At 42.5% G+C, this 20,817-nt stretch overlaps 1 protein-coding gene across 1 annotated transcript in view; it reads right to left on the bottom strand.

Moving 5' to 3' along the window:
• Positions 1-18,842, bottom strand: part of sh2d3c.L (SH2 domain containing 3C L homeolog) — a 41,824-nt gene extending 22,982 nt beyond the window's left edge. The window contains exons 1-2 of the mRNA XM_041571910.1: positions 18,181-18,842; positions 765-1,281 (exon numbers count right to left, since the gene is read on the bottom strand). Coding sequence (XP_041427844.1) covers positions 765-1,281; positions 18,181-18,220 — 557 coding nt within the window. The 5' untranslated portion in view covers positions 18,221-18,842. The remainder of the gene's footprint in view (positions 1-764; positions 1,282-18,180) is intronic.
• Positions 18,843-20,817: the final 1,975 nt, after the last annotated feature.

The following is a 20,817-nucleotide window of genomic DNA, read 5'->3' on the forward strand; positions in this document are numbered from 1 at the left end:
TTCGTAAATGGGGTTGCTATTCAAAACAGCATCTGTGTGTCCCATTTTGTTTTCTGCACTGCTGGTTATGACTCTTGCAAAGATGTAGCAGATTTAGCTGATTAACAGCCATAAAGGCAAATCATTTTTAATCATTTGCTTTCCTCTTCTACATCTTTCAAACGCTCAGCCAATAAACTCTGGCTCTGTGAGCTTACAGTTATATTGTTACTGTTAATCTTTATTCCTTACCCTTCTATTCAGTCCCTCTCCTATTCCAGTGGTCGCTGAGGTAAACAAGACCCTAGCAACCAGATAGCTGCTGAAATTTCAAACTGGAAAGCTGCAAAACAGAAAGCTAAATAACTGAAAATAACATTAAAAGCAGCATAGCACTTTCTATTTGATGCTAAAAGTTAATTAAATTTTTTTTTAATTTCATCCAATCCAATAGCAATTATTTTTACAAATAGCCTTAAAGCCATTTACCATTTTCTAAATGAATTATAATCCATAACATGCAGTATTAATATACTATTGGACTGCTTATGGCATTATCGCAAGCACTACTTCCCAAGTGTTCGGTAACCTGTACGCAACTTTGGATCTTCGTGAATTTGCTGGCGAAGGGCAGCAAAGCCGTCGCTAGCACATTTTCGCTGCTTAGTGAATTTGCCCCCATGTATCTCTGCCTCTCCCAGAACCAGGAAGCCATGTAACTCTACCTCATGCAGAACCTTCATGTTTTTAATTATAGGCACCCACCCTACACCCCCTGCTCTTACCCATCTTCCCAGTTGCCTTTGTTCTCTCCAGGTTGAGTCTCCACGGTCTTTTCTCTGTTCTGTTTCTCTTTCTCAGTGGCATCCTGAGCCGGTATCTCCTCACTCGGTGGAAGAAGTTCATTGAGGGTTTCTACAGGCTGTTGTTTTTTTAATGTTGCTGACCTGCTTTTTGCTTTAAGGGAGGGCACAATGATCATGTCATTGGGATCATCATCATCATCCAGTTGGTCATTGGTAGGCTGAGATGCCATAACAACTGGTATGTTAGAGCTGCTGCCCTTGTTCCCTTTCTCTTTTTTGGATTTTGATCCATGTTTGATAGAACGTCTGGGCATTGTACCCATGTGGGTGTACATGTCACATGACCGGGCATAGGTAGGGCTTCTTGGGCTTGGTAAAGCATTGAGGTCATCCTGTGTCTTCTCAAAGCTGCCATGGTTGGTCTCAATGTCCTTAGAACTCGCTCTGCGGAAGGGAAGGGGGAGGCTGCTCAGGCTGCCGAACATTTTGAAGAATCCTGCAATTATAGATAAGATAATAACTAGATATGCCAAAGGCAAAGCAGAATTCAGTGTCAGGCGTGGGACACATGAACATTTATCAACGGGGGGTGACATTACAGGTGTAGTCATGATATCATAGGCGGAGGATGCATTTTGAGTTTGGGTAACACTCTCTACAGCTTATTTAGGCTTATCCTACCCTAGTCTAAATTAAAGGGGATCTAAAGTCAAAAACAATATTGCAGGTACTGCTCATAAACCATAAAAAGGAGCCGATTTGCAATGTACTTCAATTAGATATGTTGCTGACCCCCTTCTAAAAAGCAAATGCTCTGTAAGGCTACAAATGTATTGCTATTGCTACTTGGTATTGCTGATCTTTCTATTCAGTCCCTCCCCTACTCATATTCCAGTATTTAATGCAAATCAGTGCATGGTTGCTAGGGGAATTTGCACCATAGCAACCAGATTGCTTAAAATGCAAATTGAAGAGCTGCTGAATAAAAAGCTAAATAAACTCAAAAACCACAAATAATAAAAAACGAAACCCAATTGCAGATTGTCTTAGAATATCCCTCTCTGTATCACAATAAAAGTTGTCTCAAAGGTGAAGCACCCCTTTAAAGAAACAATACAAATTTTCTAATTGAAGTACACTGCCAATATGTTTCTTTTTTTGGTTTATGAGCAGTACCTGCAATATTGTTTTTTGACTTTACATCCCCTTTAAAGCCTCCCATGAAGAGTTTCATGCTGGCATGGAAGGAGATACAGACAATGGCATTTTAGATTAAAAGCAAACTCAGTCAGTATTCCCTTTAGGGTGAGGGCACACAGGCAGATTCGGGGAGGTTAGTTGCCCGGTGACTCACGAGGAAACTTCGGGCGACCTCGGAAAACCAATCGCTCTGAGTGCCATCCCGCCAGTGATTTACATTTTAGCCGATGGGAAGGCAGGGGAGGCAGTTCGGGGAGATTAGTCGCCCGGAAGAAGAGGAGATTTCCCCGAATCTGCCTGTGTGCCCTGACCCTTAACCCAATGTCCCGTATTACATTTGTTGCTGGAAATGTCTTGGCTTCTTCTTATGGTACGGCACATAGGAAGCATTTCATTTCCCAAAAGTCATATTGTCCCTGTTTATTCCATGCTGGAAACCTCGTGCTTTTCAGCACAGCAGCAGTTGTTACAATTCTAATACAGTTATGGGACCCTTTTATCCAGAATGTTTGGGACCTGAGGTTTTCCAGATAATAGATCTTTCTTTAATTTGGAACTTCATACCTAAAGTCTACTAGAAAATGATGTAAACATTAAACTAACCCAATAAGATTGTTTTGCCTCCAAAAAGGATTAATTACATCTTGGTTGGGGCCAAGTACAAGGTACTGTTTTATTATTACAGAGAAAGGAAATCATGTTTAAAAAAAAATTGGATTATATGGATAAAATGGAGTCTATGGGAGACAGCCTTTCCATAATTCAGAGCTTTCTGGATAATGGCTTTCCAGATAATGGATCCTATACCTGTACATCATTTCCAGCAGGCAGAGGTCTAGTATCGTAATGTAGTACTTTATCCAAATGTAAACTTCATGCAGTGAATAATTCCTATCTATCACCATGAGTCTGTATACATTCCATTTTCATTTTACTGGAAAAGCAGCAATTTGTGCCATCTCTCATGCCATGGATATATAGGGGACCCAGTGGGGTACTGGCTGATTAAACAATGTATGTTTATAAGAAATGTCTTACTCCCAGACTTTAGGCGGTCCAAGATTAATTTTGTGTGGATCCTAGTAACTAGGTCCACTGGATACCATTATTTCTATAAATAATAATTATAATGAAACTGATGGCAGCTCCGTCTCTTGCTCTTTGGCCTGTGAGACGCTCATAGGGATCATGTAAACAGCTGCTTGGTGTTGCAATAGCTGGCAGTACAGCATTGGAACAAATTGGTGTAAATACCCATCCTTGCCTCATTGGCACAGCCTCACCAAAAACAGGATTTGACCTCTGTAAAAGCGACAGTGCCCTTTGTTCTCAGTCTGAATTCCGTTAGTGATTCGGTTATTGGGAAAAAAAACATTTCTGTATTGGTAACGATAATATTTTGATCAAAAATTAGAAGTAGGAAGTGTCCAGAATTATGGGCCCAGGCCAAAAAAATACTTTGAAAATAAGTGGTACTGTTTATTCTATGGTGCTTGTCTAAGAGCTGGGAAAGACTGACCAAATATTGTTCTGTTATCGTTCCAGGAATGACAGATAAAGGGCGTGGGTTGTTAGAAATTGTCCACTTATGGGACTTTTTACAGTACAGATGCAGACACTACTGCAGTCTTCTACGACTGCCTTTCTTATTCCTCAGGTTTCCAGTACATTGATTATGATAGAATGTTTCCAGCCGACCATTATACCATTTCATCTGCCCATCACCTAATCTTAAAGGGGTTGTTCACCTTCAAACAACTAGTTGGTTTCAGATAGATCACCAGAAATAACGACTTTTTCCAATGACTTTCTATTTTCTATGTGTGACGGTTTTTCTATTATTGAAGTGTAAAGTGTAATTTCTCTCCTTCTGAAGTTGCTCTGGGAGGGGGGGTCGCCGATCCTGTAAACTGTTCTAAATGGATACATTTAGTTGATACATTTCTTATCTTTGTCCCTGCTGAGCAGAATCTCTGAGTTTCATTACAGGCAGCTGTTAGAATTGATACAATAGTTGCTAATACTCCAGAGATGCTGCTGAGAAATGGATCAACTCAATGTTGCAAAATTGTAACAGTTTAGAATCTTCACCTGAATTACTGAGCTGCCAGACTCAAACACCAGAGACACGAACATTCACCTTTAAACTTAGATTTTGGAAAAAACTTAAAAAATAAATAATGGAAAGTAATTGAAAAAAATCTTTATTTCTGGGGAACAATTTGAAAACAACTGAATTGAAAAAAGTGTTTGAACAACCCCTTTAAAGGATTGCAGTTAGTCTGTCCAAACAGAATATAGGGTAATGTTTAATAATATTTGTACCAGGTCTTGTAACTTATAGCAACCAATCAAATGTTTGCCTTCAAACAGGTACCCAATAAATGCTTCCCCGTATAACTCAGCCTGCAGCCTTGTGCCTTTATATGGTCACAGAACCCGTCAGCTCTTCTAATATCCTTATCATTTACAGTAGGTGGTACATTGTCCCTTATAATACACAAGTGATACTCTATAGACTTCCCTGTATAACTCAGCCTGCAGCCTTGTGCCTTTATATGGTCACATAACCCCTCAGTGACTTCTAATATCCTTATCATTTACAGTAGGTGGTACATTGTCCCTTATAATACATGAGTGATACTCTATAGCAGGGGTCCCCAACATTTTTTACACGTGAGCCACATTCTATCATAAATAGATTTGGGGAGCAACACAAGCATGAAAAAGTCCCTTGGGGTAACAAATAAGGGCTGTGATTGGCTATTTGGTAGCCCCTATGTGGACTGGCAGCATACAAGAGGCTCTACTTGACACTATACTTAATTTTTATGCAATTAAAACTCTCTTCCAAGCCTGGAATTCAAAAATAAGCCCCTGCTTCGAGGTCCCTGAGAGCAACATCCAAGAGGTTGGAGAGCAACATGTTGCTCACGAGCTACTGGTTGGGGATTACTGCTCTATAGACTTCCCTGTATAACTCAGCCTGCAGCCTTGTGCCTTTATATGGTCACAGAACCCCTCAATGACTTCTAATATCTTTATTATTTACAGTAGGGGTACATTATCCCTTATAATACATGAATGATACTCAGAGTTCCCTGTATAACTCAACCTGCAGCCTTGTGCCTTTATATGGTCACATATCCCCTCAGTGACTTCTAATATCCTTATCATTTACCGTACAGAGTGCATTATTCCTGGTAAACCTATATGCTGCACCTTGTGACAGTCTGCGGAACTGGCGTATTCATCTCCATATACTTTGCAGTGACATTAGTGTAATCCTGTTTGGGAGTGAAGGGTTTATCTGGCTATACAGACGATTTAATGTCTATCCTCTTTGCCCAGACACAGGATTATAGAACAGAATCCACTCCATCTCTTGCTGTTTATATGTCTCTAAACAGAAGCCTGAAGTCTCACTACACATCCTGCACTCTCAGCCCCAGGGCTTCGTGTGAGGCAAGTCAAAATGGGAGAGAAGGTAGGTATTAAATCCATTATGCCCACAACAAAAATAAAAAGCAACTTTGAGTCTTCCCCCTCCTCTTGCCCTGAAATAATACATAAGCAGTTTATGTCCTAAATGCCCACTGAGAAGATGTATAACTGGCTGCTGGGCACAATGCCCATTTTGCTTCCGAGCAGGTTCATAGAATACTGTCCTAGTTGTGCAAACCATCTTTCTAAGAAATACAGAGTTAGAAGCAGAGACCAGAAAGGGATAAACAAAACAAATGTTGATTTCAATCATAATGTAGTGGCATAACTATAGAGAGAAGCAGACCCCCTACTGTAGCAGGTGGCCCTGGGAACAGGGGTCGTGAGTGGCACAAGGCTAATGAGCAGGCGGGGGGGGGTAACGAGCAGGAATGGGGTGTTGTATAATAGCCAGGCCTCTCCACCGTTTTTTGTTTTTTAGTGGTTGGGAGCGGTAGTTATGCTGTTGCATAATTGGATTTTTACATATTACATTTAATGAATGTTCATTGTTGCTTAGCATTCCGTTATCTTTCATTATGCAAAAGAGATTTTTGGAGGTGGGGGTCACTCCTCTTTACATGCAGCCATCCGAGGTAATCGACTGAAAATGCCTTCTTTTTCATTCTTATTCAATTGTCTGGGATCGCTTCATGGAAGGTTTCATACACGCGGTGGATCGAGAAGGGAAGGTTTTTTTTTTGAGTGCTTTGTTACCCGTTGGAGAGCATATTTCCCGACAAAGGGCCAGATTCAGTTTGAGGAGCAAAATCTATCTCCTAATTAAATTCCAAATGTACTTGTAGAATTGACTTCACTGCATTACTGGCCATATTAGTGCACGGCTGCATTCCATTGTTGGTGGTAGCCACAGCCCACATTTTCGGAACTATAGGAAGTAGAGAAGAGCTGAGATTCCTAAACACTTCCTCTTCTGTTGACCCACCTTGCACCCCCAACATGCTCCATCGGCAGGTGAAATTTCCAAAATTGGACAGACCATCCTACAAACGTCTCGGATCAGCGTAAAGCTGGCCATAGACGCAAAGATCCGATCGTACGAATCGAGTATTCTTACGATTTTTTAACCGTGTGTGGAGAGTCCCGACATTATTGTCCGGCAGGGATCGGCCGTTTGGACGATCGGACAAGTCAAAAGATTTCTGTCGGCTGCCGATAATATCTCTGCGTGTTTTGCCGATCGTACGATTTTCAGTGGGAGACTGTCACCAGCTTTTGTCGGACATAACTTTCGTACGGTTGCTGTCAGGGGCAGAACATCGGCTCATCTGTTCTTTTACTACTTTATTTTATCTGAATAGTTAGTGGCAGGTCAGGAGATGGGGAAGTCCGATCGTTCGAGGATTTGGGAGTTTATCCCATGAAGGCCCACCAGTTTTTTTCCCAGTGTCCGACCGGCCCAGTCTAACCCTGTCTCGGCTCATCAATGGTCTGTCCAAACCAAACATGCACTGATGAACTGGCATTCTTGTCAGATTTGGTCAAAACGCTTGAATAAACCTAGGCATAAATAGCTAGCTTAATACTACAGGATGGATATTTACAGAATACAGAGAAGCATCTAAAGGATATTATATATTTGAATGCACCCCGGCACTAGGTACATTGAAATTACTCAACTAGACAGTTACAAAAAGGAAACAGATCCACTATCAGCACAAACACAGGCAGCACAGCTACTGAGATGACTGGCTGCTTGTCGAAAACTCCAGGGGGGAAATGGCAGCCCAGTGTGTTTGTGCTGTGCAAATCACAGGGCTGACTAACAAGGAGCAGGCAGACTTAAGCTGGCCATAGATATTGAGATTTTTAAAAGATCAGATCCTGATCGTGAGACCAATATCTTCTCAGAACGATCGTACGATCGTACGAATTTACCATCAACTAAAAAGACCAATTTGGCAGGAAAACAAAGGGGAGCTGCCTGCTTGGCCCTGCAAACATAGAGAGATTGCACTGGGGCCGTCAAAGATTTTTTGACCTGGCCGATCAATTTCCCGACAGATGTCGGCCGAAAAATCGTAAGATGTACGATCGTTCGAATACCACTAACCGCACGATAATTTCGAAGGATTGGTCGGACTTCCCTAAAATCGGTCGTTCGGCAAGAAGAATCGTCGCGTCTATGGGGACCTTAACACATCATTATTGTATAATGTTAATAGCGTTAGGATATTCTGTACAGTTGTAATTCCACCGCAGTGCAACTACTGTCTATTCGCTCTTCTCTACAGCCCAGACACCAAACATGCATGATAGGAATAATGTTCTCCAAGCTGCATTAGTATATTGCTGGTAAATATGTATTACCATTCATGTACTGATGCTCAGGTTGGCATGGCATTTAGACAAATACAAGATTCCTCTGCACTCAACCCATTACCAATATATTTAAGACATTGAGATATTTTGTGCATACAGCTACTAAAAAAATGCCTTAAATATATTGATAATGGGTTGAGTGCAGAGGACGTCTTGTATTTGTCTATATGTATTTTGTAATGGGTCACTGACGGACATGTTTGCTACCAGCACAGCCTCTTCCCAACCTTCCTTGCCCTTTCCTTAACCCACTTCTCTTGTGGAAACCGATCATTGCTGCTGTTTATATATTCACAGGGCTCGGCTTGGCTTGGGCAGGTTTAGGATCGGCATTGTTTAAAGAATTTATGACCCATGCACTGGATGAAGGGGCACGTCCCCGAAACGTTTGCTGGGATCTCATTAATAAAAGAAGTTTTCTTCAAAAGATTGTCTGCAGAAGCATTATGTGGAGTGTGCCCATGTTCTATACTTTTTGGAATTTGAGGAGGCTTTTTGTTTGCAGCAGGGCCTACGTGGAGCACCTCCTGTGAGTAATTAAACAGTAATTGCGGGGAATGAGTTTACAAGTTTGGACCCATGCATCACTACAGCTTTGGCCTTAGCTGTTTTTGAACCTTATCAACATGTTTAACAAGAACATTGCTGATACTAGAACTCAAATATTTAGTTGGGGGTTAGGCTGATGATTCTTCGGAGGACCCCTCATCCGATTGAATGGGCACAGTTTGTCCCACATAAATAACAACATAAATGGAACGGCCTTAAAACCATGGCCTACCAAATCAATATCTAGTTGGGGTCAGACCAGAAATTTAGATATATGGACTGACTGGAAAACCCCCATTTATTCTTCATAGAACCCCTTATCCTATGTTTGGTTTAGGGGCCAAATATTAAATGATCCTAGTCTGATCAATCCATCCATTTGGCAACCTAACGGATCTTGTAGGTTTTGGCCAGATTTAACAATGCACCGTAAGAGCCAATCATTTGGCAGGGTAGCTGAATTAGCAGATCTTTACTTTCTTTGCCTTCCAAAATGCTCGGCCAAAACAGAATGATAGGATCATGTAGCTTCTGGCTCATAATAGTGTCTTAGGAAGAACTCTCATATGTGCCAATGTGATTCTTGTCTGGTGGGATTTTCTAACCTGCCTGATATATATCTCCCTGTCGATAGGCCCAGAGCTGCTGGTTCAGTCCAGAGAGACCATCTTTACTTATAGAATAAGATTGCTTTCTCTGCACAAAGCCAAAATACTGCTAACATAGAGTAAACAAGGAATGTGCTTTGACTTTATTTGTGGACCCATCTTGTAAACAAAGAGCCGTTAAATAAATAGTATGTACCCCATCTGTTTGTATATGTTCCTGTGCTCTTGCTGTATACCGGAACAATAGCATTGTGGGAATATAAACAGCAGAGCAATGTGCATATTGTCTGGGTGAGGCATGCTACTCAGGGGACAAATCTTTTGTGTATATGTTTATTGGGTTATTTCCAGTTACTTTCCAGAAGATGAACTAAAGGAATACCCCCACCCACAAAAGAGAGCAAGAAAGGAAAGGGTATGCCTGGCCCAGATCATGGAAATTTGCGTTTGGATTCTGTTTACCATTCTGCTTAATCTTTTGTGAAGGATTCATTATTCAGCCAGATACTTGCTGCCAGGCCCTCTTTATCTTTGTTGCTAGGGTCAGAGCGCTTAGCTACCAGATGAAGAGGCACACTGGCCAGACACAGAACAAAAAAAAAGTTTAAGTTGTATGATAAGATCTAAAAAAAGCAAGCTATGGCAGAATTACCATGCAAATTTTCTCTCGTGCTTCCCTATCTTTAGAGTATCTTGAACAGGTTTCACTGTGCGTGAGCTCTTTGTTTCCGTTTAGTGCAAGGAGACCACAGTATATAATTCTGCAGCACAGGTATTCGTGCAATTGCTTGGCTTTAATAGAGAGGCCAGATGTTCTGCTGAAGCAGTTGTATTGTCACAGTGAGCAGTATTTACTTATGCCTGAAAACAATGACTTTAGAAAGGCTTAAAGGAGAAAGAAAGTAATTTTACATTGGGTGTGCCAAAAGTTAGGTACCCCCAAGTGGTTATATTTTATTACCTGACACCCTGGGCAGGTGCTCCTATCCGCAGAAAACTGCGCAAACCCTAGGTTCTGCCAGCGAGCACCATGGAGTGATCCTCTTCATGCTTCTTCATATTTAAAATTTCCCAGGGCTGACACATGCTCAGTAAAATAATATAGCCACCTTTTTTGTTAAAATTTGGCTTTTCACTACTGTGCAGCCTCAAGAAGATAGAAGAAGCGGAAAGAGAATTGCTCTGTGGTGCTCGCTGAAAGAGCCCCAGGCCGGTGCTCCTATCATCAAAATGCACAAGCCTGAAGTTGTTCCAGGGAGCACCACGGAGCAATGCTCTTCCTGTGTCGGGTAAGTAAATACAATCACCTGTGGGGTGCCTATGTTTTGGCACCCCCAAGCAAAAAAAGACTTTCCTTCTCATTTAAGGTACACTGGTTGATCCTCTTCATCTACAATATAGGACCAATTGTTCTGTGGGCCAAATGCCAGGATCAAAGCTACTTCAGCACTCCCCCTGCACAGTTTCACATGCAATCCCCCTCTAATGCACCCAGAAATCATGAGGACCCCATACTACTTAGTTAGAAGCGCCCTTCCTCATGGGGCCTAGGTTATTATCCCCTGGTTGGTCGGCTCTGCTAGCTAAGTAGAATGGGGCTTTAATGAAAAAATAAAAAGCTTAACTATATTGCACACCTAACCACACACCTGATCCCCCACAGTCATGCCACTTTCATCCAAACCCCTCCACTCCCTTGCCTCTCTGTCACAATGACCCTGGCTGGACTCTACCTTTTGTCCCTCCTGATGGTGGCGCTAGTGAGTGACTGTTTACTTGCATACTATTTTTCTTAGGGGATGATAGCTCAAACAGTGGGAACTGCAGGTGAAAAGGACCTGTGCCACTAACATGGTGCATTGAATAACATGTTTACAACATATCTTTTCCTATCTGTGGAAACGGATCCCTAACCTACATTCCCAGATGGTCTAATCTAGGCCATATCTAGGAAGGTATTAGCAGATGTAAAATTACTGTGATCTTTGTATGGTAATAATATAATAGCGGTGTCCCTTTAAAGGGATTTTAATGAGTGCTTTGTTTCCCCCCCGATGAAAAGGAACAAGTAAAAGTCCCTCATATAACTCATCTCATATTCGAGGTTGGCTTAATGGAACAGGAACTTCTCCAGCATTTCACTTGCTATTTTTAGCCCAAACCGCAGTCATTTTACAATATATAATTTTACGATAATGGGACAGATGCCCAAAACCAATTTTCAGCAGCAGCTGAAGGCCCCTTACTAATGACTTTAATGGGAGGCATGGTGAGTATACAAGTTAGATCAGTTAGCAGACATATTTATTAAAGGATAATCGCACATGAGCTGTTTAGGTGCTTTAAAGGGGTTGTTCAACTTTAAGTGAACTTTTAGTATGCTATAGAATGGCTAATTCTAAGGAACTTTTCAATTGGCCTTAATTTTTTTGTACTTCCCTTTTTCTACTGACTTTTTCCATCTTTCAAATGGGGGTCACAGACCCTATCTAAAAATAAATGTGGAGTGTTTGAGGTGTCAGTGACTTGACAAGCCCGTGCACCCACGCTTACCCCAAGCTAGTTCAGCCACACTTGCAACTGACTGTCATAGAATTAGGGTCTATTTATTGCTGCAGGGACAAAATCCTCAGAATTGTCCCTTGTGCCCTTCCCTTTAAAGGAGAACTAAAGCCTAACTAAAGAGTAGGTTAGAAATTATGTAGATTGTGTTTTGTGCTTCTGTACCAGCCCAAGGCAACCACAGCCCTTTAGCAGTAAAGATCTGTGTCTCCAAAGATGCCCCAGTAGCTCCCCATCTTCTTTTCTGCTGATTCACATGCTTTGTGCTGCTGTCACTTACTGAGCCAGTGGCGGAACTACCGGGGGAGCAGGGGGTGCGAGCGGGCCAGGGCCCGCACCCCCTCAGGGCCCCCCGGCAGTCCGCGCGCCGATTTGCGCCGCATATTCCCGGCTAGTTCCGAGTGTACGGAGGGGGCGGGGGGCCCGGCTGCGCGTCCTGCGCCAGGGCCCGCCCCCCTCTAGTTACGTTTCTGTACTGAGCTTAGGGACCCACTCACAATATACAGTACACAAAGAATAGAAATGTCACAGTATAAGGCTGATTAGTAATTAATACAGATAATTACTACATGGCAGCACAGAAACCAGTGCAATTAGCATCAGAATTTAATAATCAGCAAACCTGTAGCATCAGCTTATATTACAGGGGAAGCTCATTTTCTGCTGGATAATTAGTGACGAGCCCTAAGCTTAGCTTCTCAACAGCTGCTCAGAGCCCACTGAGCATGTGAGTGTCACAGACACTTTCCAAGATGGTGACCCCCTGTGACAAGTTTGAAGTCCTGGATCATTGCTGCTATTGACAAGCTGAAACTTTAGCCTCGTGCAATAAGTGCAGTATATAATATATGACATTTGTAGCCATATTGAGAGAGGCCGTTGGGAAGCAATGCAGAACCAAGTGAAAGCTGGGATGGCCCAGAATATAAAGAGACAGAATGGGCAGGCCAGTTATCTCCTTGTCACATATGAACTACTAGTGTTTTCTTTTAGCCAGTGTAATTGTACCAACAATAGTCTTATTGTGTATATAATCAGGCGGGGCCCTGCAAGTGCTCTCCATAACAAGTGCAACACATCAAAATAACTCAATCTCATTAGGGGCTAATTTGCTTGGCAGCCCGGTGCACAATGAAGTGCCATTTCCCACTGCTGTGAGGTAATGTGTTTCTGAAATGGGTCATTAACATATAAAAGGGCCTGTTTGTTCTGTCCCAAGCTGCGTATCTATGGGGCGCTTGTTGCCAGAACTGCAGCCCCAGTTTCACCCTAAACAAGCAATCCACATCTTTTATAAAGCCCCTGAAAAATGACCGAAGACGAGCAGTCAGAACATGCACTATTATGCACATTATTATGCACGCTGGCAGAGAAAAGAAATCAGGCTCCTGTCACGGTCACACAACCCCTGTAGAGATCTAGCATAAAGAATAAATGCAGCCTGGCTTTAAGTAGGATTATATTTCTGTTTGGATGTTTAAGAATATATCCTGTGTTGTTTTTATATCGCAAGCGACTTTAATGTTGAACACAGCCATAAATAAAGCATGTTTAGTTTGATTATGCCTTCTACACTCGTGAAGCTACACACCCACAGGGCAAACACAGATCGATTACCTATTGTATTGCTATGCTGTGGGACTCATGCCAACCAACTGCATGGCAATTGCAAGTAAAAACATCACTAGGGCTATGTTACACGGGGCATTGTGACTGCCATGATGATTTTTGGGATTTGCATGCCACTGAGAAGCACAGGGGAAACAAGTTGGTCGAGGGCAGTTCTTTAGAACATTAAAATCTGATTGGGACCCACCAAGAGACTTATGATGGCCATAGACGCACAGATAATTTTTGTACGATATTCGGTGCGTGTATGGTGGGAAAAGAGCCGACCGATATCGGCAAAAGGCTTGGATATCGGTTGGCTCGTCAGCTGGATGGAAAATTTTGATCTGGTGCCTTTGAAGGCACCCAAACATTGGCCATTGTTAGTGCTGAATCGTCAGATACAGGTAGAATTCTATTGTTTCTACCTGTATATCTGACTATTCAGCTCTACACGTGTGTATTGAAATTAACGATCTTTCTTGGTAATTGGTACGTCTATGACCACTTTTAAAGGGCGTGGTTCACCTTCCAACCAGGGGTGTAACTATAGAGGAAGCAGACCCTGCGGCTGCAGGGGGGCCCAGAAGGTATAGGGGCCCCACGAGGCTCTAATTCATATACAAATTCAATAAAATTTGGTAAAACAAGTCAATCTCTAGACATTTTTGGGGCCTATAAAATTATTTGCTGTGGGGCCCAGTGATATTTAGTTACACCACTGCTTCCAACACTTTTTACAGTTCAGTTGGTTTCAGATAGTTCACCAGAAATAAATAAGCAATTACTTTCTATTTTCGATGTGTGACCGTTCTTCTAATATTGAAGTGTAAAGTCTAATTTTTTTACCTGCAAAAGCAGCTCTGGGAGAGGGGGTCGCAACCCTCTAAACTGTTCTAAATTGATACATTTAGTTGATAATCGAATTGAATAGAGTGGTGTATGCTTAACCTCAGCAAAGTTAAGGACACAAGGGCAGATTCTTGTTTGGGGCGACAATTATCACGAACTACCTTCCCACCAGCAATAATGGAAATTCGCCAGCGGGTGGCACTTCGTTCTCCGATGTCGCCTGAAGTTGCCTCACGAGGAAACCGAGCAACTTCGGAAAACAAAGCTCCTCGAGTGACATCCCGCTGGCGATTTTTCATTCTAGCCGGCGGGAAGGCATTTAAGGGAGATTGTCGCCCTGAAGAAGAGGTGATCTGTTGCAGGGGCGACTAATCTCCCCGAATCTGCCCGTGTGCCCTTACCCTCACAAGTACATTGCTGGTGCAGAGAAAGGCAGCAGCCAATAAATGTGTGCCTTATGATGGTTAACCAAATGCCCTCCATAGGTACTACAACTCCCAACTACAACCTTTATCTGTGTCTGTGATGTCCGGAGTTGTAGTTCAGCAAGATATAGAGGGCTGCAGCTTGCCCAGCGCCAAGGTCTAGGTTTACCATACACTGCATTCATCTGAAATAAATATGGGCAGTAGAAACAAGATATGACGCAGTTAAGTCACATGTACTTATCTGCTAAATTTGGATCTGCAAAGTCATAGGGAAGAAGCCTTGTGCATAGGCGCTGCCATAGAGATCAATTCAGAGTGAAATCTGTCACAGTGCTGACAAGGTGCACATGCCCACAGCTTCTAATGTAGGACAGTGACACGTGGGGAAACAAATGCAATCACATTTGTAATTGTTTTAAAGATATTTGTACATATAATTGCTATTGAGAGCATTATTTGTCAATTGTCTGTTGCTTATATGTGCTGCACTGCTGGTTCTGACTCTGATTAAACTTGGATGAGAGCTAATATACAACATAGTTTAAAAAATCAGAACCAAAGAGCAAATTGGGACACAAGCTTATGACATGAGTTGGTGGCAACAGGCGGCTTATACTCCAAAGTACCAACTTCAGCATGTCCAAGCGTGGGCATTGCATCATGCTCTGCTATGGCATCTGTTTATTGGAGATTTTACACTTTCTGACCATCACACTTTCTGCCTGAGCACAGCAGGTGCCAAAATGCCCCATCTGCCATAATTCTAAAACATGGGGGGAACTAGGTAACAGACTGGAGATAAATTTAATTACAACTGCTATTGGCACCCAACTACATAGTGCCAAAATGTGCAACCTGTTCCTCCCCAAGTCTTGGCTCTTGCGTGATGTGACTCAGCAACAGATGGAGAGGCACAGATTTCAGATTCCTGATATAAAGAGTGATATTGTGTAGGAAACGTCACACTAGCGCAGTTTCTGGTTATTTATTCTGGTTTGGACCATTTGTTAACCTCATGTTATTGTTGGGTTCACATATAAAAGACAATGGGGTATATTTATCAAAGAGTGAAGTTAGGGATCACCACAGTCCTCTAGAGTGAAATTCCACCACTCTAAATTTTTTTTCCCCCTTTAAGGTGGCCATAAATGCACAGATAATATCGAATTAAACAAATTTTCGCACGATATTGCCAACAGGGGTTATCAGTATCAGTTGTAAAAAGCCACAGCTTTTTGCAGTGGGTGTGGAATGACTACTTTCAGTGGCGTAAGTATGTCACTGGGCCCCACAGCAGATTCAATATAGGGCCCCAAAATATTGATAAGGTGGCTTGTTCTACCCAGACATATTAAAATTGGCTATGAATTAGGTCCACACTGGGCCCCCTATTCTACTGGGCCCCCCTGCAAGCGCAGGGTCTGCTTCCTCTGTAGTTACGCCCCTGACTACTTTGCCTTCACTCTCATCTAAGGTTGCCACCTTTTCTGGAAAAAAATACCGGCCTATATAGTTATCTTTTTTCCCTATAAATAGCATTGGGATCAACCATCATTTTAACCGGCCAGGTGGCAACCCTACTCTCACCTACAGCTAAAATGAAGAAGTTACAAAGAGGATTTTCTGTTTAAAAAAAAAAAAATCACACCCAAAACCACAAGTTTGCACTGTGACTTCCTCCATTAACCCTATTCTGACCTACACCCACTGTGTTTGTTTCAGTCTGCAGTGCTGCTGTTATGTTGGAAGTATAACCTTTCTCTCAGTAGAACCCCCTTAGCTGTTCTTTCAGCTGTATTTTTGTATGTAATCTGTAGGTTCAATGTATATTCCCATTTATTATTGCGGAACATGTTGGGGCTTTATACATGTTAAATGGGTAGTTCACCTTTAATTTAATTTTTTTTATTTCTTATAGTTTTGAAATTATTTGCCTTCTTCTGACCCTTTCCAACTTTCAAATAGGGGTCACTGACCCCCAGCAGCCAAAACACAATTGCTGTGTGAGGCTACAATTTTGTTATTGCTACTTTTTATGGTTTTTCTTTGTATTCAGTCCTCTCCTATTCATATTACAGTCGTTAATTCACACCACTGCCTGGTTGCTAGGGTAATTTGGACCCCAGCAACCAGATAGATGCTGAAATTCCAAACTGGGAACAAAAAGCTAAATAATGTAGAAACCGCACAAAATAAGAAATAAAGCATTAAAAGAATGAAGACCAATTGCTAATTGTCTCAGAATACAAATCTCTGCATCATACTAAAAGTTAATTATAAGGTGAACAACTGCTTTTTTAGTACAGGTATGGGACCTGTTATCCGGAATGCTCGGGGCCTGGGGTTTTCCAGATAAGGGATCTTTCTGTAATTTGGATCTCCACACCTTAAGTCTACTAAAAAATCATTTAAACATGAATTAGCCCCAATAGGATTGTTTTGCATCAAATAGGCTGTATTATAATTTAGTTGGGATCAAGTACAAATTACTACAGAGAAAAAGGAAATCAATTTAAAATATTTTAATTATTTGATTATAATGTCTATGGGAGAAGGCCTTTCCGTAATTCAGACCTTTCTGTATAACGGGTTTCTGGATAAAAGTTCCAATACCTGTAATAAAATTAAGACGGGATTCGGCCGAATCCTTCTGCCCGGCCAAACCGAATCTGAATTCTAATTTGCATATGCAAATTAGGGGCTGGGAAGGGAAATTGAGTGACTTTTTGTCACAAAACAAGGAAGTAAAAGATGTTTTCCCCTTCCCACCCCTAATTTGCATATGCAAATTAGGAGTTGGTTCGCTATTCGCCTGAATCTTTCACAAAGGATTCAGGGGTTCGGCAGAATCCAAAATAGTGGATTCGGTGCATCCCTATTCCTGAGACATAAAAAAATTCACAGAAAATTACCCATAGTCATTTTCCCCCTTTAGGGCAGAGACACACGCTCAGATTCGGGGAGATTAGTCTCCCAGCATCAAATCTCCTCTTCTTCAGGGCAACTAATCTCCCTGAACTGCGTCCCACCAGCTAGAATGTAAATCTCCGGCGGGATGGCAATAAGTGCGCTTCGTTTTACGAAGTTGCCTCACTTGAAAACTTCGGGCGACTTCGTAAAACGAAACGCTCCGAGTGCCATCCTGTGGGCGATTTAGATTCTAGCCGGCGGGAGGCAGTTCAGGGAGATTAGTCACTCCGAAGAAGATACGATTTATCGCCCGGCGACTAAATCTCCCCAAATCTGAGTGTGTGTCTCTGCCCTTAGAAAGCACAGTACCTTTTTGCAAAAAAAAAAAAAGACATTTTTGGGGGTGTTTCAACACAAAATATAGGACTTGTGAGGCCAGGAGGGATCTTGGGCTGTAAGCTCCACTGGGGCTGGGAAGGATAGAAAAGATGCATAATCTTTATAAAGTGCTGCGGAATATGTTGGCACTATAAAAATAAAGGCTAATGATCATATTGTCAATGCATATGGACCTTACATGGTCAGTATTGATGGAATGCAGCTCCCTCTAGGGTCACTCTGGATACTGCAACCAACTGTACCCTGTACCAAATTGGGTTTCTGCAGCCCTATTAAACAGAACCGGCACAATATGTTGGCACTGTAAAAATACTTGTTAATAATAAAAGCACCATGGGCCAATGAGACATAGAGCAAGTCAAGTATAGCTTTGTCCGGTTACAAGCTCATGCTCAGTGTTCAGAAGACATTGCTCACAATAAAGTGTTTAGAAGCAGTGCTGCTCATACTTACGGAATTTCTTGTTGGTGGGTTTCTTTGTAACGTCCCCCATTTTATCAGGTCAGGGGGTTCCAAACCCGTTTCACAGGAAAAATTCTTCTTGATCCAACAGTTTCTCTAAGTTATTCTCATTGAAGGTGCGTAACGTACAACTCCTGCTCCTCAGCTCTGGTAGTTTAGTTTCCTTTCCTCCTGCCTGTCTTGTAGTCGCACATCTTCAACCCCCCCCACACAAACTTATCTGACTGACACCCACTGTGGGTTTTTTTTTCTTCTTTAGAGCGGAGTCTTTGAACCACAAATTGGGTGTGAGCTTGAAAGGCTCAACTTTCCGCTGAAGTAGATGCACATCTGACAAGTGACAACCGCCTTTGATCTGATCATTTTCTGTTCCGGGGGCAGTGGTGGTGCCGCCTAGTGCTAGTGTTATAGCCCTAGTGCCCAGCAGTGCTAGAAATAGTAATATGCTCTATGCAGGGGACTTGTCTTGCTTCCGTTTTCTATCTGCCTGGGCCAGCTTCCTGTGACTTCATATCTAAGCGTGGCCCCAGTGCTTAATTATAATCAGACAGAAAATACAAAGGTGACCCCAGATCCAATACGTTTTTACTTAGGGAGAATAATCTGATCACAAAGCCATCGTGAATGAGACAGGACACTTTATTTCTGCTGCTTTTATTGCTACCAGGGTACTGGGAGAAAGCCCACGTGACCAGGCGAGTGGCGGGCGAGCGGGTGGGTGTATAGTGTGGCCCACAGGGTGGATTGTGTTGAGTGGTGCTGGGGAGGGGGGCAGCTAGGCAGGGGTTGGTGGGCCTTTGAGTTAGGCTTTCCTTTGGGTCTGGCTACCCGGGCCGGCACCCCTTGGGCTCTCTGGACGCTCTCACTGATGCACACGGAAAACTGAGTCCGGAGGCGCTGTGGGGGACCCAGCTGTACAGCCTGCACCAAGGGCCCGACCCTGTTTAGTTATGTTACATAGTAAGTTAGGTTGAAAAAAGACACACGTCCATCAAGTTCAACCTTTTAACTTTATATATTTCCTGCCTAACTGCCAGTTGATCCAGAGGAAGGCGAAAAAAAAAACCCATTTGAACCCTCTCCAATTTGCCTCAGAGGAGGAAAATTCCTTCCTGACTGCAAGATGCAATGGGACCAGTCCCTGGATCAACTTGTACTATGAGCTATCTCCCATAACCCTGTATTCCCTCACTTGCTAAACACCATCCAACCCCTTCTTAAAGCTATCTAATTATCAGCCTGTACCACTGATTCAGGGAGACAATTCCACATCTTCTCACTGTAACAAACCCCTTCCCAATATTTAGACGGAACCTCTTTTCTTTTCCGGAATGGGTGCCCTCCTGTCAGCTGGTTTTACCTACTGGTAAATAAAGCATTAGAGAGATTATTATATGATCCCCTTATATATTTATACATAGTTATCATATCACCCCCTAAGCACCTCTTCTCCTTAGTGAACATCCCCAATTTGGCCAGTCTTTCCTCATAGCTAAGATTTCCCATACCTTTTACCAGCTTAGTTGCCCTTCTCTGTACCCTCTCTAATACAATAATGTCCTGTTTGAGTGATGGAGACCAAAACTGTACGGCATATTCTAGATGGGGCCTTACAAGTGCTCTATACAGTGGAAGAATGACCCCGTCCTCCCGTGAATCAATGCCCCTTTTAATACAGCTCAAGACCTTATTTGCCCTTGATGCTGCTGATTGGCATTGCTTGCTACAGTCAAGTTTATCATCTACAAGGACTCCAAGGTATTTTTCCATAATGGATTTGCCTAGTGCAGTCCCATTAAGGGTATAAGTGGATATTTTTACATCCCAGGTGCATGACTTTACATTTATCAACATTGAATCTCATTTGCCACCTAGCTGCCCAGATTGCCAAAGGGCCCTGAGAGGCCCAAACGTTGCCAGTTTTTGTCTACTTGAATTGGAGCCAATAAATTTCACATAGCCCCTCATGGGCCCCGGGGACCGCTCTTCTGATCGGCTGGACTCCCTGGGAAATGCTCTGGTAGGATGTTCCAACCCTGTGTATCAGTATGTTTGATATATACATCCTTCTATGCTACGGCACTGCTGCATATGTCAATAATAATAATGGTTACCCATTATTGTTGGGTTCTTGTATTTTGACTGATTTTAGCACCTACTCAAAGGTTAGAGAACAAGCTCTACAGTAAACAGTGTACATAACATGACCTGCTGTCAGATTCACAACAATAGTAAAGCCCCCTTTACTGGTATACGACATGTTGTCTCTGTGCAACTGTTGCACAATATTAGATATTTTCTGCACCGCAGCAGCCACTTCCTGTAGATTTAAGAATCGTTTTAGAATTTTGCAACAAACAAAACCGTGCATTTTCGTTTTATCTTGCACAGCCCATTTTTGTCACCAGCAGGACAAAATCAGATTGTTAGCTCAGCTCAGATTTTTAATAAAGATACCAGGACCAAGCAGGTCCCCTCAGTTGCAAAAAGCTCATTTTAATTAACATATTAGCATTCTAAAGCTTGCTTTACATTTGGCCAAGCACCCACTGTGTCAGATTGCACTGATACAATTGTTGGTCTCCCCCTGGCCCTATATACAGTGACTGGGCAGAGACACACGATCAA

This window comes from Xenopus laevis, chromosome 8L (genome assembly GCF_017654675.1).
Source record: "Xenopus laevis strain J_2021 chromosome 8L, Xenopus_laevis_v10.1, whole genome shotgun sequence".
Lineage (NCBI taxonomy): Eukaryota > Metazoa > Chordata > Amphibia > Anura > Pipidae > Xenopus > Xenopus laevis.